This window comes from Plectropomus leopardus, chromosome 3, assembly GCF_026936395.1.
Source record: "Plectropomus leopardus strain MGB_pleo_1.0 chromosome 3, ASM2693639v1, whole genome shotgun sequence".
Taxonomy (NCBI): domain Eukaryota; kingdom Metazoa; phylum Chordata; class Actinopteri; order Perciformes; family Serranidae; genus Plectropomus; species Plectropomus leopardus.
The window spans coordinates 40,737,084-40,755,000 of NC_142178.1; the positions used below are offsets into that span (position 1 = coordinate 40,737,084).

The 17,917-nt window shown below is 41.6% G+C and overlaps 1 protein-coding gene across 6 annotated transcripts in view; it reads right to left on the reverse strand.

Moving 5' to 3' along the window:
• The window catches only part of ttbk1a (tau tubulin kinase 1a), a 52,390-nt gene that overhangs the window by 14,556 nt on the left and 19,917 nt on the right, over nucleotides 1-17,917 (reverse strand). For 4 of the 6 annotated variants that reach the window (XM_088075145.1, XM_088075143.1, XM_088075144.1 and 1 more), the window contains 8 exons: nucleotides 14,360-14,425; nucleotides 14,139-14,231; nucleotides 13,333-13,458; nucleotides 12,638-12,792; nucleotides 12,334-12,544; nucleotides 11,689-11,861; nucleotides 10,786-11,126; nucleotides 9,456-9,634 (listed from right to left, as the gene is read on the reverse strand). In XM_088075145.1, coding sequence (XP_087931271.1) covers nucleotides 9,456-9,634; nucleotides 10,786-11,126; nucleotides 11,689-11,861; nucleotides 12,334-12,544; nucleotides 12,638-12,792; nucleotides 13,333-13,458; nucleotides 14,139-14,231; nucleotides 14,360-14,425 — 1,344 coding nt within the window. Of the gene's footprint in view, nucleotides 1-9,455; nucleotides 9,635-10,785; nucleotides 11,127-11,688; nucleotides 11,862-12,333; nucleotides 12,545-12,637; nucleotides 12,793-13,332; nucleotides 13,459-14,138; nucleotides 14,232-14,359; nucleotides 14,426-16,500; nucleotides 16,671-17,917 lie in introns of those variants that run through there. The other 2 variants (XM_088075146.1, XM_088075147.1) reach the window with 2 other exon arrangements.

Below are 17,917 nucleotides of genomic sequence, written 5' to 3' on the forward strand. Positions count from 1 at the left end.
AAAGAGCGATGGAGGAGGAAGCCCGACGGAGAGACGACAAACACGTGAACGCCTCAGAGGCCTAAAGCCGCTCAGCGCGCCGTGGAGACTTTCTCTGGTCGAGCATCAAACCCCCCTGAACTCTGACCCCGCCTCCCGAAGGGAGCGGTGTCCTCGGGAAGATTCGGATTCACATCAAACATCCAAACGAAGCCGCAGAGACGACTCGTCGAACGAAACGTCCTGCAGCTGTGAGCGGCCGCGCTCTCTGTCTCTGAGCTCGTTATCTGGAGATTATCGCCTCATGATCTCGTTTTTTTTGTGTAACTTTTCACGTGTGAAGTTACGTTTGTGTTTGAAGGGTTTTTTGACTTGGTGGCTTTTTACCTTTTACTTTAAATTTTAGTCTTTTATTCAGAATTTATTGAGGTCCGCTCGAGCTGTGCAGCTTGATTGTGTTGTTTGTTCCCGTACAATGACAGTTTGACATAACGGTGTTTCACACCAATAATAATGACACACGATGTGTTCAAGGACCGAAATGTGAAAATCCAATGATAACTTGTTTTGTTACAGTTTCTGGCTGATAAATGGTCATTTCAGCCATTCTTAAAGAAAACATGCTGCAGGTTTAAAGTCACGTTTTCTTTAGAAATCACCAAACATTATTAAAGGAAAAAAAACACCAATTTTTTTTTTTTTTTTTTGATTGCAAAAAAAATTTAAAGGAAAAAATTCCCCAAATTTTAATCTTTTAAAAGCACAAAAGACATTTTCAAAGAAAAAAAAACGGACACTTTTTTTTCTTTAAAAAAGTTGCAAAAAAAAAAGAAAAACACCCAAAAACTTTTAAAGGAAAAAAAGACCCAACTTTTTAAAAGCCAGCTAGAGTAAATCAGTAACGTAACTGGTGCAAAAGATGCACAGACGCCGAAAATAAACACTTAATGGAATTGAATTTTAAATTCAAAACCACAAATATCAACCTGATGGTGGCGCTCGAGGATCATCGGTCAGATTCATCCTCTGAGGAACAAAATCGCCTGAAATGAATCTCGTGAACATCAGCTGATGTTGAAATCTATTTAAGCCACAGACTATTTGTTATTTCAAAATAAAATAAAGAGAAAATGACGTCATAATCTCCAGATAAATTCATCGTCCGTCACCACAGCTGATCGAACGAGACGAGCAACAATCACAAAAATATACAACCGTCTCACTCTGTTCTGCACCAATCACAGCCTATCATACTGCGTCACGCCTCCTTTCCCATGATGCTCTGCATCACGTTTCACTGCTCGACCCATCACACACGCTCAGAGCTCCGCCTCCGTCTGAGCGCTCAACCAATCACAAACATTTCAGTAAAACAAAAAAAGTTCTGTCGGGCTTCAACACTAAAACACGTTTCATCAAAGAAATATTCTAAAAAAAAAAAAGAAATCAGTGAAATAAAATAAAAAACGCTACATTCAGCAAAAGATTAGTGAGCGACTGTCACGTTTTCTTTTTTGTGATTTACAGGTTGTGTTATTTTGTTTTGCAAAAATATTTGCTGTGTTTATTTGTTGTGTCGTTTATTCTGTCAATTTGTTTTTTTTAATTATTTGTGAAACATTTCTATAAAATGTTGTGATGACGTTTTGTTTTGTTATTTTGTCACACTGAAGAGTTGTGAATTTGTTTCATGAAATGTTTGTTTATGAAATGCCATCATGTCTTTTTCTAAAACATTGCTGCTTTTTCTTTTTTTTTGCATTTTTTTTTAAAGTGTGAAATATTTGCACTTTGGGGCCACCGTACTTTCGCTCGGCGCAGCAACAGTTTTTGTGGTTATTCAGAAAAACCTTTTTCACGGAGAAAACTCACAATCCTGTCTCCACACACAACATTTAATGGACGTTTGGGTCACGGGTTTAGTGTCGGTGAGGACGCGTGGCGAAGCGGCGGCGATGTATCGTGTATCGTGTATTGCTCAGTGGGCGGGGTGATCAGAGCGGAAAACGCCGACTCCAAAGTCTCGGTGCAAAAACTTGATCGCCGGGACGACCTGCATTCCTCGACGATCGCTCCTTCATCTCAAGCAGAAAATTAATCGATAAAAGCAGAAATCCTGTAAAGCTTTAACAGTCTGTTGGCAGCCTCGCTCAGTTTCCTCGTTTCCATGGAAACACGAAGGAAATATTCAGTTTCTCGTCGTCTCCTCCGGTTTGCCGGGTCTGCGGCGTGTGCAACTTCAGCTTCGCAGAGAGACTCCTCAGAGTTTATTGCATGGAAAATATTTCCCGTCTTCAGCACGTTGCTCCTCCTCCTCCTCCTCTCCTGCTCCTCCTCCTCTGCTCCTCCTCCTCCTCTTCTGCTCCTCCTCCTCTGCTCCTCCTCCTCCTCTTCTCCTCCTCCTCCTCTTCTCCTCCTCCTCCTCTTCTCCTCCTCCTCCTCTGCTCCTCCTCGTCCTCCTCTCAGAGAGTCGCTGCAGAGCTACGTGAGTGTGAATGTGTGAATGTTCACAGCGGTGCTGCGGCGTATGGCTTGTTGTGTTGTTTACATCTGGCTCTCAGTGTTCAGAGTGTGTGTGTGTGTGTGTGTGTGTGTGTGTGTGTGTGTGTGTGTGTGTGTGTGTAGAGCCTGCAGGGGGCGTCAAACCGTTTGTTGTTGTCCTCGCAGCTTTTAAAGAATGATTTTAAGATTTCGTGGAACTTCAGCTAAACGAAGTCACTTTTGTGACGAGCATTCGTAACATTTAATTGAGGATGTATTGAAGAAATTTGACAGATTAACCCTTTAAACTTCCTTTTTGTGATGTTTTTTCTTGGAGTGTCTTCAAATGCTTCATATCCCTAAAATTTGCACAACCTAAACTAAACGGTTATTTAAGTCAACAAACCATAATTACTGATAAAAGTGTTAAAATAAAATAAATTGAATCAGATTTGACCAAATAAATAAAAGTAAATAAGAAAAAGTAATTAATTAATAAATAAATCTTTGATCCAAATGATTTTTAATTTTAGAAACATGAAATTAATATTTCTTAACCCTCCAGAACTTATTCGACGTCTGCACATTATTTAGTTTTTGAGATTTGTTCATTTTTATAAGCAGAAGAAAAAGCCGTCGTGAGGGATTTATTATTTATTCGTGTGGCGCCATCGTGCGTTTTTGCACTGTAATGTAGCGCAGTGACATCGTTACGAGTGAACATCGTGATTAAACGTTCTCTCTGATATGGTTTTTATTTTACTTTGATACTTATATACAAATATATATAGATATAAATTAGGACATAGCTTTGTCAAACACTGGGTGTGCACGGCTTGTATGATAACGTGACGTAAAGTCGTGACGTGATGACAGAAGCTTCAGCTCTCGGCTGCAAAAAGACTAAATATTTGAACTGTTTTGGTTTTTATTTTGGGTTTGAACAGAATCATCATGCAAACATTCATCTCCTGCAGCTGTTAACAGGAGGTCTTTTATTAAAGGGTTAATCCGTGATAAAATAATAATAATAACAGTAATAATAGTTATTATAATGAGACTGTGTGTCTTTAGAGTTTATGTGGGACCAGCAGGGGGTCTCAGGTTTGACAGGCTCTGCATACACAGCATGTGTGTGACATGTTTGTCCATGTTTATGTGTGTGTGTGTCATGTATCAGTATGCTTCGTGTGTGTGTGTGCGTGTGCGTGTGCATGTGCGTGTGCGTGCGTCCCTCAGCTGCTGTTCTTGTTCATGAGCTTGGCTAACATCTGCTGCAGCTGCGTCCTCGACACGTTGAGCACCGAGTGTCTGCTCCGCGGGCTGCCGGGGGTCGGCAGCGTGCCGGCGTGCCGCCGCCGGACGGAGGCGTTGGCGGCGTTGACGTGGGCGGGGCTGCTCTCGGCGGAGCGGCTCCTCTGGATGAAGCTGCCTCCTCCGTGAGGATACTGCTCCGTCTCCAGGGTGGAGGAGGAGAAGACGTAGGAGGCCAGCCTCCTCAGCTGATTGGGCCGCGGTTGGTGTCGCTCCTCGTCCAGCTGCGGACAGACCAATCAGAGAGAGGGACGGAGGTTAATGAGCCGCTCGCCATAAAAAAGCACATGCATTTTATATATTTGACGTCCTACGGCTACGTCCCAACATTCTGACCTCCTGACCTCGTCTCCTCCGCCTCCTCCGGCAGGCGTTAGACAGGAGAGAGCCGATTGGTGCTCTCACACATCTAAAGCCCGCAGCTGATTGGCCGGAGGCTGGAGGAGCTTCGAGGAGCCAAGGGAGCGTCGGCGTACATCTGTCTGACTATCAGGCACTAGTTAGCGGCTATGAAAGAGTTAACAGACTGTTAGCTGTGCGGGAGGCTCAGGTAGGTTCCCCTCTAGCTGCTGAGATATTTGAGCCCACAGAAGCAGTTTAAAGGACACACCAGCACGAAACACTGCACATACTGTCTATCTACCACAGCCGGCACAGCTCGGAGGGTCTGAAGGAGATGCAGAAAAGAAAAAACGGGGAACACAAAAGAGAGATGGAGTCTTCAGGCACACGAAACACAGACACACGACGGAGGAGGAGGAGGAGGAGGAGGAGGAGGAGGCATGTGTGAACAGAAGGAGGAGGAGGAACAGAAAGTGAGTGAGAGAACAGAGGTAAAGGACTATTCCTAAACTGTGCTTACCCCGAAACATCACTTTATTTCTTCTCGTGTTGTCCCACTGGCACCCTCGCTCTGTTCTCTGTCTCCTCGGGTGAGTCAAACTCGACATACTGTGTACGTTTAAAGCGATAGGTTGGGGGGGCAAAGGCATCAGTAGTTATGTGGAGGTGGGGGAGGGAGGGGAGGGGAGGGAGATTGGAGAGGAGTAAAAAAGAGATGGCGAGTCCTCGATGGTTGGCGGCGGGGGAGCTCGCTCCGAGACGCGGCGACGTAAAGCGCAGCTCGCTAACATGTGGCTACACGCTGCGGCCTTCAGGATGAAAATATCAGTGACGACGTCACAAACAGCAGCAAGTATGGAGGATCAAACCTGACTAAATAAATCAATGAGTGCATGAAAAAATCGAATGCTCACATACATGAACTGAAAAAAAGCAGAAATGGATTTTAAAGAAATCAACAAATCACCACAAAGATTAAAACCCTGAGGGAAATCAGACCTCAGACAAATGTGAAACTCTACGACTCCACATTCGTTTTTCCAGCAGCTGCACATGTTCAGACTCCCCAGATTAACCCTTTGAACCCAGGAGCCACATCGCTTTTGTCGTGCTGCGTTCAGACACCTTTCACAAATATTTCAACCAAAAACAAAGAAAAAAAACACTGCTGTGATTTGTTTCAAAAAGACGGGACAGAAAGGCACGGAGCAACTTCGTCAGAAATGAGCCACAAACTTTTAGAAATTAAAACATTTAGAAAATGAGTTTAAAAAATGTTTCTGTTTCCAGATCATTTCCTTTTTCTGTTGCTAATTTTTGGATCATTTCTTCTTTTGTTACTTTTTGCCTTCTTCCAAACCAATTTCTGGATGATGTGGTGACCTCTGACCTTTCCTCCGGCGCCACCACCAGGACAGAATTTCACAGGAAAAACACAAACACTCACACACAGATCAGATGTAGTGAAATGGTTTTTTTGCGTCTGTCTGATGCCGAATGTGAACCCAGCGGCGCTGAACGGAGCGTGAGATCGAGCTGGAAACGTACGCGGCGAACACGTCTTATAGCTGTTCGATCTCCGCTGTCCGTTCATGTCGTGGCTGCAGGAACTTCCTGAATGAGTCAGGTTTGGTCCTTCATAATAAAGCTCTCACGGCTGCTGTTTCCTTTGTTTCACAGACATTTTACTGTTTCGTTTTTACGATTTCAGATATTTTTTTGTTCAAAGTTTAGGCAAAGATTTCGATATCATCAGTTTATTTTATTCCATTTATTTTCAGTACTCTAATATTTAATTTACTGAGACTCTGATGTTTTTTTTTCTCTTTTAAGCAAAACACATAAAAAACAAAGTTTTATCTTTCAGCACTTTAGAGCCTCTGGTTACACCTGAAAACAAAACCCACTTATTCAGCCCTTAAACGTTCATTTTTTACTTTCTGCTGCTATTAGACACACATATGTTTCATTCTTAATGGCATCATGTTGTCATTGTGAGTCCAGGTGTGTGTGTGTTTTATTTTAAATAAAGGGAGCCCTCTTTAAAAGACATAATTCCCTGTTTCTCATTTAAAGTTTTAGCATTTTATTTTAATGACTGCAGATTAAATTAATTAATTAAAAAGTGCAAAGAAAATGTCAGCATGGAAGAACTTTTACTTTGTAAAACCTCAGGGGGAACTATTTTTATTTATTTTTATTATTATTATTATCTTTAATTTATTTACTTGCTGAATATGATGTTGAACATTTCAGTTTTGATTGAGCATTTGCTAAAAGCATTTAAACAAAGTTTTGTGTTGGAGTTTGTTATATTCCAAATTCTAAATATTGACAGAAATATTTTCATTTCTATTTTAAATGCATATTGGTTCCAAATATCGGTTATCTCATAATCGGTGTTCAACCCCCAATATTTTTAGAATTTCTTTTTTATTTTTGTAATAATATTAAGGGGGCAATTAAAAATTGCAACAAAAAAAAAGTTCTACACCAAGCCAACAGAGACAGATAGAGAGAGAGAGAGGCTGCACGGATCAATATGCTGCATTAAATTAGATTTCATTAAATGTTCATAATAAAACTTAAATGCTCTAAATCTGTGACAGCATCAGAGCTATTTTTGCAGTTATCACCTGCCTCCTGAAATTTTACTGCAAAAACAACAACAACAAAAACCCTATAAAGACTGGAATCTGCGTCAGACTTTTCTTTTGAAAAGCTGCCATGAAACTCCCGAGGGTCTGATTATTTAACAAACGTTCATCTTCACAAAATCTAAACTATAATACTTCACATTTATGCAAAACCCCAGATCACGCTCAAAGACAACATTCAAAGACAAAATCAAGCGTTTTTTAAGTTCTCTACAATGTGAGCAGCCGGCTGCTGCACCACAGCTGAGGTTTGAGAAAATAAAATAAAGTCAAAAGATGGACACTGATTTCAGGGCACAAACTGTCTCCTGCACGAAGGACGGACTCTCTGCACCCGTCTGTCCGTCACCGCCGACAAACACACCCACACTTTCCCTGAGCAGAGCAACTCCTGAAACACTGGACTGCATTTAAATATCCACACATCCACCAGACCTGAGCACACGCACCGAAACTCAGTGTGTGTGTGTGTGCACACGTGTGTGTGTGCGTGCATGCATGTGTGTGTGTGAGTGTGTGTGCACGTGTGTGAGTGTGTGTGTGTAGCATCACAAAACATGTGATCACTCAGCAGAATAAGTTGAAAACATCTCCGACAAAAACATGACAGCAGCTGCTGCTTCACATTCACTCTTTCACAATAAAATCATTCACTCCTTCACAATAAAACCATTCACTTCTTCACAATAAAACAACAATCCGAAGCAGAGAGATGGAAACGATTTCAGCTGATTTTTGTGTCACAGGCAGTCGACGAAGAATCAGACCGTCAGCGCCGTCAGAGACGAGACTCGAGACCTGAGCACAGACCTGATGCTCAGCAGCAGACTCACTGGTCTCTAAAGTTAAAATCGTCTCCTCCTCTCTGAGAGTCACATGATCCCTCTGATGAAGCTGCAGCCGGTTAGCTTAGCTTAGCATAAAGACTGGAAACAAATGGAAACGGCTAGCGTGGCTCCGCTCAAAGGAAACACTGATGAACATCACTCATCTCGTTTGTTTCAAGCATTTGTGTTTGTGTTTAACCCTTTGAAGCCTGGAGCCACATCATTTTCTCGTGCTGCTGTCAGACACTTTTCACAAACTTTAAGCTCATTAGTGCGATTTCTTTCAAAAACATAAAAAAAGAGCGACTTGGTAAGGCATGTCCTGCAAATCGTACAGACTGTGTCAATTTTGAAAAAAACCTTTTTTTTTAAAAAAATCTACAGACACATTTTCAGAGAACTATATTCATAATTATCAAAACTATATATTTGAAATTATTTTTACAGAATTATTCAGATTTTTTAGACTGCTTTTTTTGTCCCTGTGTTTTTACTTTCATTTTTTTGTTTGGGTTTTTTTTTTGTGCAAATTTTCGAGTAGTTTTATTTTTCTCCTACAAATTTTTTTTGTCATTTCTTCTTAAGTTTCTCATTGCCTTCTTCCCGTGTTTTTGAAAGAAATCTCGACTATATGCTCAAGGGTTACACAAACAACATGAAACGTTATTGCGTGTTTAAGTTAAAATCTCCAAGATCACTGTTTTGTTCTCTTTGGCTGCTTTGATGGTGATCAGAGGTAACTGCAGGTGACTTTTTTTTATTCGTTTTGTACTTTTTGAGTTCTACGAATCTTAAAGAGCTCTGAGAATTTAAAATGCATAACAAGAAAAACAACAACAACGAAAGTTTGGATCTTAGGAGTGTAAGAAAACCCACAAACCAACAGTTTGTCATCGAATGGAGTGTAGATGGCGACCATTATAAGACATATCTGAGAAAAAAAGTAAACGTATATTCTGATTTTATGGGAACTTTAACTGTTGCAGAGAGTCTCTGGATGTGAAATATTTTAAGTTTTGAACATGAAGCAGCCTGAAGGCTGCAGACATCGCTGCTGTGCGATCACCTCGCCTCCCTGCTGAGCGTCAGTGAATCTGTCGGGCTGCTGCCGGTCGAACACGACTGCATGTGACAGACGTTCATCACTGTGACACATTCAAAGGACAAATCCAGCACGAGATCACATGGCATGCTCATCACAAAAACCGAAGACACAGTGTGTACCGAGGACCAACGGGGAGGAGAGGCTGTTCATAGCTCATAGTATGGGCTGGCTCAAGCTGTCCTCAATGATAAAGCTTACAGTCAGGGCTGGCTCAGACTTCACTATTTTATAAAGCTTATAGTTAGGCCTGGCTGTGGATTTACTCTTTTATAAAGCTTATAGTTAGGGCTGGCTCAGGCTTTCCTTTTTGATAAAGCTTATAGTTAGGGCTGGCTCAGACTTCACTATTTTATAAAGCTTATAGTTAGGGCTGGCTCAGACTTCACTATTTTATAAAGCTTATAGTTAGGGCTGGTTCAGACTTCACTAGTTTTATAAAGCTTATAGTTATGGCTGGCTCAGGCTTTCCTCTTTGATAAAGCTTGTAGTTAGGGCTGGATCAGGCTTTCCTTGTTGATAACTGTCAGAAAATGAGCTGAAGCTGCGTTCAGGCTGGATTTGTCCTTTAAGCTTCATGTTGACCGACAGATGAATGAGGTGGAGCGGCCGCCACAAAGCGCCTCCTCCTGACAGCGTTTGGTGTAACCATCATCGGAGCAATGAAGCCGTTCTGAAGCCGTCCACCTCCTCATCTGTCCGCCAACATCAGAGAGCTCAGCTCTCCTCTGATTGGCTGGCTGGGTCTCTTACCGGTCTCTGAGGTCCAATGGGCTCCGACTCTCTCCGGCGTGGGCGTCCTGATGGCAGCGAGTGACAGGGCGATTGGGCGGGGCTGCCGCCGCTCCTCCTTGACGCCTCCTCCTCTGTTAGCGTTAGCATCCCTCGGCTGCTCTCCCTGGTGTGGGTCTTTGGCCGGACGACCAGCTCCCCTGCAGGAGGACAAAGAGCGACAGACTGAAGGTTCAGACTGATGCAGTGAGAGGGATTTACAGCCAATAAAATACAAATTTCATGTTTATTCTTACTTTTACTAGTATTTTCAAGTGGGTTTTATCCATGTGACGATGCAGTCTATGTTTTCTGATCTTATATTATTTTTACATGCAGGTTTTATCATGTGTTTATGTCTTCTATGTCTTTTTATAGGAGGCACTGGGTGCATATAATTTTTTTCTTCCAAAGCATGTTGGGCTGCATTTCTTGTACGTACAAAAAAAAATATTATTATCATTATTATTATACATAAATATACTTACATATAATACTTGATTCAACAGTTAAAACACTGATTAGATATAGTTATCACACTGCTGCTGGTGATCAGACAACATTTCACATCAAGTACTTTTTGTAGTTGCACTTCTTTTGTTTTCTTATTTTCAAATTATTTTTGGGCTTTCAGCCGTTAATGAACAGGGCAGATGAAGCGTGAAAGGAGGGGGGTAAGAGGATGACACGCAGACCTTTTTGTCAAAAAGTATCTAAACCCAGAGTTTTGGCCTCAATGCCTCGCCCAGTCAGCTGCCCGTGCCGCCTCTCGACCCACAGCCCCTCCCTGCCTCGAATAAACACACAAAATAAAATCAATCCAATCTGCAGACTGTGCTCGGCAGTTAAATTTCTCTGTGATGCTTTAAAAAAAATTGTTCCTGCATCAACACTGTTAATTAATGGGCCGTTTTTTATTGTATTTTTTCCAAAATGATGAAATATAAAATCACAGACCCTCTCTGCTCCTTTCTGGCCGTGGCGCTGACTCAAGGGAATTTTTCCGTCCCTTTAGGGGTCGTTTCCACAACCACAAATCGTTAAACCTCAAACTTGCAGTTTGCAACAAACACCTGAACACATGGCAAAGACTGCGGCTTTTCTAAATCCTAGAGACGTCCTAATATCCCCGAAACATCCTAGCACACAGTTTGACCAATCAACTGTCTGAAGACAGAGATCAGTTGATTAAATGAGTCAAGTCTGGTGTGCTGCTACTTGGTTGGAAACAAAACCTGCAGCCACACCGGCCCCCCTGTGGACCGGTTTGACATGCCTGCTCTAGACTTTCAGGTGTAACAGCGGCTCGTACCTGCAGCCCTGAGCCTCCTCCTCTCCTCCTGCTCCTCCAGAGGGCGGAGCTCCTCAGGCTCCTCGTCAGTGGTTCCTGACGTGGTCGGCTGGAAGTCTCGTAGCTCCGCCTCTTTGTCGATGATCACCCACTCTTTGCTGTCAAAGTCTTCCTCCTCGGCCAGCGGGACGGAGCGGATAAAGGCGTTGCTGTGCGCCTCCTGGTCGACGGATGCCACCGACACTTCCTGACGGCCGCTGGCCTGGCGGTCGCCCCGGCAACCGGGGTCGACGGACAGCATCTGAGCCGGCTGGGAGGAGTAGACGTGACGAGACGGAGAGCCGAGTATGTCCATCCTGGACCTGGAAAAAAAAAAGACATGAGGACTCGACTGTAAAGGTCCCGACGCACAGCACTGCCATCGGAGAACGAGCGGCGACGAAGCTGACGGCTTCTCGGCCAAAGAGTATCACCTGAACACATCCCAAAGACTACAGCCGACAGCCAACAGACACACATGAGCTGTGCGTTTTGACATAAACAGACACCATTACATTCAGCGCCGTGGGACAAGTCAACAGGACGAGAAACATTATTTGACCATTGCTTTTGCTTTATGTTTTTCATTGTTTGTAATTGTTACTTTGTTTTTTTGTGGGTCTTTTTTTTGTGTTATATTTTCACACGTTCAAAAAAAATAAAAAATTGAACTGAATCAGATCAAGAACAGCTGCACGAGGAGCAGGAAGCTCCTCCGCTGCGACCTTTCTGCCTGTTAGCGACCCTAAACTCGCCCCTCGCCTCCACTGATCAGTTCTCTGAAACCAGCTCTGACTCGTCAGCTGATCTCTCGTCTGATTTTAGCTTCATAAACCACGAAAACTCGGAGAGCGTTTCACGTGTGAACGTGTCCTGATGTTTCACCTCTGTCCGTAGGCGTCGGCTCGGCCCTCAGCGGCAGACAGGCGGTCAGATTCGGGGCTGTTGACTCGGCGGTACCGTAGAGACCGACCCTGACCTGTCGGCGACTCCGGGACTCCGCCTCGAACCGGCGACACTGGACACGCCCCCCGACCCGCCTCTTCCTCCTGAGCCCCCTGAGACAGAAAGCACGGGACTTAAGAGTTTATATGAAGCAGCTGTCACAGGTAACGAGTCACGAAGGGCTTTATACTAAAGACAGGAAGACAATAAAAGCAATCTAAAATCAATAAATAAAATAAACAGATAAACAGACAGAAAGATAAATAAGTAAATTAATTAATTAACAATTTTTAAATAAATAAAGTATGGAAGTTAAGTTTTTTTGTAAAGCACCTTTCAAGGATAAAAAGTTACAAAGTGCTTTATACTAAAGACAGAAACACGATAAAAGCAAACAAACAAAATAAATAAACCAGTAAATAAACAGAGCTGCAAATTAAAAAGTACAACATTGTTAGAGGGGTTAAAATATAGAGTAGCATTTAAAAGAAATACTCCAGTGAAGTACAAATACCTCAAACCTGTACTTCAGTCAGTAAATGTTTGAGCGTGATCTGAGGTCAGGCGTGACGTTTTGGTTCCCACCTTGTTCAGACTGATCCTGAGTCTGTTGCGGTTGAAGTCCGTGTCCTCCCAGTTCTCTCCGGTCTCCCCGCCGTGGGGGACGCCCGTCTCGCCGGGGGGCCGGCTGGGCGGGGCCGGGGGGGCGTTCTCCTGATCACTGAGATGTTCGTCCTGCAGAACGTCGTCTGTGTTCTCCCGCTGGAGATCTCCAGGAACCGGCGTCACGATGGCTCTGCGGACCGAGAACACGACAGATCTCAAACAACAACAACAAACAATCAACAACATCAGAGCGGCGCTCCTCCGGCGGGCGGTCGGGTCTTACCCCACCATGGCGGCGGTGGGCCGGGTGTTGTGCTGTGGTTGGGTGGAGGCACTGGTCGACAGCGTGACATCACTTCCTCCCTTCTCCCAATCGAAAGGCTCGTTCTCAGTAATGATTCGTTCCTTCATGCTGTTCTCAAACACCGACATCAGCAGCTGGAACACCACAACAACAACAACAACAAAATCAACAACAACAACAACAACAACAACAACAACAACAACAAAATCAACAACAACAACAACAACAACAACAACAACAACAAAATCAACAACAACAACAACAAAATCAACAACAACAACAACAACAACAACAACAGAAAATCAACAACAACAACAGAAAATCAACAACAACAACAACAACAACAACAGAAAATCAACAACAACAACAACAACAGAAAATCAACAACAACAACAGAAAATCAACAACAACAACAACAAAATCAACAACAACAACAACAACAACAACAAAATCAACAACAACAACAACAGAAAATCAACAACAACAACAACAACAAAATCAACAACAACAACAACAAAATCAACAACAACAACAACAGAAAATCAACAACAACAACAACAACAACAAAATCAACAACAACAACAACAAAATCAACAACAACAACAGGAGGAGTCACACACTCGTGTGTGTGTGTGTGTGTGTGTGTGTGTGTGTGTGTGTGTGTGTGTGTGTACCTGGTAGTCTGGTTTGGTGTAGTAGTCGAGGGCGAGGACGTGGTCCAGGAAGATGTTGAACTCTGACGGCATGTGTTTGAGCAGCATCCGATGGTCGTATCGCTCTTTGATCTGACCCACTTGTTCCTGAAACACCAAAAACATCGAAATCACCTTCAGCTGCACTTAAGAACGATCCGTATGACACAAGAGACACTCTGGGCCACGTCTGCACAGGGGCCACGTCTGCACAGGGGCCACGTCTGCACAGGGGCCACGTCTGCACAGGGGCCACGTTTGCAGAGGGGCCCCATACATGTTTCCAGGATTTTAAGGCATTTCTAGGATTTTTTGTTGTTTTTTCAAGATTTTAGTGCGTTTTTAATAAATTTGGTCATTCTGAGGATTTGAGGATGTTTCTTGTATTTTAGGAGATTTCTTTTATTTTTGGTCATTTTAAGGATTTTAGGACAATTTTTGGATTGTAGAAGATATTTTGGATTTTTGGTAATTCTTAGGATTTAAGGACATTTTGAGGAATTTATGAAATTTCTTGGACTTTTGGTCATATTTATGAATTTTGGACATTTCTAGAATTTTAAGACACTGCTAGAGTTTTAGGACACATTTTGGATTTAAAGAGATTTCTTAGATTTTTGGTCATTTTTTGGGACATTTGGGTGTTGGCTAGGACCTCTGTTGTGGATCCACCACTGCTACTTTAATGTTGAGTATCAGCTGGTTTTATGATGCTATGGTGATATCTGGTCTCTCTCTCTGTGTGTGTGTGTGTGTGTGTGTGTGAGTGTGTGTGAAACCAGTCTGACCTTATCTTTGATCTTTCTCCACGGTAACTGCCCAACGGCGAACTCCACCAACATGTAAAACAACGACCACAGGTCGTCATGGCGACCCATTTCCTGGAGAAACATGACAGAAACACGTCAGGAAATGTTTGTTGATGGTGGTTTAATCTTCGGTTCGTCCCGTCGGCCGTTTCACAGATAAAAACTCTGAATGTCTGACGGAGGACAAGAGTCTCACTGACCTTGTTTTTGTGAGCGTTGACTGAAGCGTAGCGGACCGTCCCTCTGAAGCCCGCCACCGTCCTCGGCTGAACACGACACGAGCAACAGTTAGTCATCAACAATCACTGCTGACTCTCAGATTATCAAATCACAAACTGCTGAAACCAATCCCAACATAATAAAAGATAATGACGTTTGGTCAAATTTACATCCGTTTCTCAGAGACATCGAGCTGCTGGTTCGGCCGGACAGCTTTTCTAAATCATTATTTTTAAAATTAAATAAAAAATAAAAAATCACAGATTTTAGCTGTCAGTTTTCCTCTCTGGCTGGAATCGCTTCATGTCTGCTGTCACTAATATTTATCACAACTTTAATTATTGATCTTGTAAAACAAAAAAAAAATACAAACTAACAAAAACACAAATATTATTTAGAAAAAAAGTCTCTGCGGTGTCTTATGTTATTCTGGGACGTTTCTAGGATTTTAGGACGTTTGTTTTAGGACACGTGTCCACTCTTGGTATATGTGGTTTTGTGCACGCCAAAGTAAAAATGAAATAAAATAAAATCAGCCAGTTTAAACCGGCTCTGTGAATCATGAGAATAAAAACAAAGCATGTTGCTTCAGTCAGAAAATTTGGGCGTTATTACACCTCAGATATTTGGACTTTAAGCGTGGAAACGCGAGGTGGTCTGCGTGCGGCCGCTGCAGGCGCAGAGCAGACGGCTGAATCTGATGTTTCTGATGGAAACAGAGTAAATTCAACCAAAGTGACAAAACAACCAAATAATGAGACAAACGGAAACATCAGCAGAGGGTCACACTGCATCCGCTCAGCCGCCCGCAAACATCGCAGCGTCTCACGGTGACGGCGTTCATGTCTGAGGGCGAGCAGGATGTCTGGGTTTCCATGACGACTGGAAGTGGATGTATGGATTAACTGTGTGTGTGAAATGTTCCTCCACCGCTGAGTCATGACGTTATTGACCGATCCTCAGACGGGTGAGTTTTATTTAGAGCTGCAGAGTTTTTCTCTTCCTCATAAAACTTCTGTAAATATAATTTTTGAACATCATGAATCTGGCACTTTTTAATCCTCGAGGTCAAAAGCCCACACGCTTCGTAACCTGAAAAAATGGTCTTGATTTCTTTCAAAATCATGTGAAGAAGGCAATGACCAATGAAAGAAGAAATAACCCTAAAAATAGCCAAAAATAAGGAAAAAATACAAGAAAATTCCTGAAAATTAGTTTTAAACAAAAAAGAAAATGAGAGGAAAAACAAACAAACAAACAAGGAAATGACCCCAAAAATGTTTTAAAACATAATAATTCTGGGACATACTTTTAAATATTTATCTATAATAAATCTCAAAAATATATTTTCCCTTACTTTTTTCCACTGACATTTTTCCCGAGCTTTTTAAAAATAATTTTCTAAATCTACTAATTCTTTGTCATTTGTGGAACATTTTTGTGAAGTTGCTCATCACCTTTTTTCTGTGTTTTGGAAAGAAACTGCACCAATATGCTGAGGGTTCAAAGGGTTAAATACTTGTGGAGAGAAAACATTGTCTGTGTTTTGTTGCTGCAGCACTGACGAACGAGTTCATCTAATATCATCAGCATTTTAACCCTTTGAAACCTGAACAGATTTCCTTGATTTCTTTCAAAAACTTGAGGAAAGGCAATTAGCAAAGAAAGAGGAAATTAACAAAAAAATTAGTAAGAATTTAAGAGTACAAGAAAGTACAAAAAAATTACATGAAAATTTGTTTTAATAATAAAAATAAAATAAAAATTAAAAAAGAAACAAGGAAATAAAGTGCTTGGAAAATCTATCATAACTCTGTGACATCATTTTTAAAATATAATTCTGAAAATTATAATTAAATATAATTATAATTTATATTTTTCCCCCTAAATGTTTTCCCTAGCTTTCTGAAAATAATAATTTAATCTAAATCATTTTTTTGCAATTTGTGGAACATTTCTTAACATGTTGATCATTGTCTTTTTCCTGTGCTCTTCAGGGGGAAAAAATCACATGAATTTGCTCAGAGTTCAAAGGGTTAAATACTGTAAAAGGTGTCTGAAAGCAGCAAGAAAAGTGATTTCAGTCCATGTTTTAAAGGGTTAATTGGTGAAGGTAACTAACATGTTTGTTTCGGGTTAGACTTGAGCGGTCGGCTGGCGGTGCAGCTGTGTGACCCGTCTGTCGCTATTGAAACCACTCACATCCCTGGGTAACCATGGAGATGATGGAGAAACGGGAGGCATGCACGTCAAAATCATAAGTCCAAAGGAACTGTAAGAAAAACAAAAAAAAACAAAACACTGAAACGTAAAGAGATGAAAGTAAAACACAAAATCATTGATAACAGAGGAGATGATCGGTGATCAATACGGACTGAACGTCATGCAGACTGAGGTCAAAGCAAACAGAGGCAGCGGGACGTCTTTTATTGGTTTTATGAATTTAGTCAAGAGATCCTCAAACTGTCGTTAAAAATGTTTAAACAAACAGATTTCACATTTTATCAGTGAAAGTAAAGAAGCTTATCGATATCGTTTCTTCAGGGCCGATATTATTATTAGCAATTAATGAGACCAATAACTGATATTTGGAGCCAGTTGCATTTACAATATTAGTTATTTTTTATTTTTTGATTTTTGGATTTTCACTGTTTACTGTCAACACTCAACATCAGTGAATGATGAACTGTGCCTGTTTTCTGTCTACTTATATCTTCTTTTATTTCATTTTTAACGCTTACTGTTTATATTTCTGTCTTTTTTACTGCTTTCTTATGATTGTACTGCTTGTGTTTTCACAGTGTGTACTGATCCATGGAGAGTTTGGAGAAAAATAGGAGAAATTCATGAAAACAGACTTATAAAGAAAACTGTGAATTCAATGTGAGAACTCAAAATTCTGAAATTAATTTTGGAGCTAGGTTTTTGTTTGTTTTTTTAATTTCTGAAAGAGTCCTAAACTCCATCTGAAGAAAACAATCTCAGATCAACACGCCATGTTCATGTCAGAGGCTTCGTGTTTCAGGTCAGGAGCAGCTTTTTATTCCTTCCACATGATTTATTCATCAGCAGCTACACGCTAACATCAGAGAGACCGAGCCCATGCACACACACACACACACACAATCCTATAATACTAACAGTGGACTATCACGCTACAACCACCAAGTGAGGACCTCTGAAAAAGCTGAACTTTATGTCCTACAGAGACAAAGAGCTGTAAGATGTGCTAAAGACCAAGGCACATGAAGTCTGTCAGCATCACTTATAATAATAACAATAGATTTTATTTATAATGCACTTTACATTTGAAATAAATCTTACGTCAGTAGACGTCAGTAGAATCCAGATGTAACCTGATGATAATGAAATCTAGTTTACTACTCCAGAAAGTAGGTCCAAACTTAGTAACGATCTACAGACTCGTTTTCTAGTCCCTGTTGAGTCCGCTGGCCGACTTGTGCTGATGTTTTCTAGAGATGGTGGAGTTTCCCAGACTAAATAAAAAACAAAAAGATTTTCCATATACAGATTTAGCT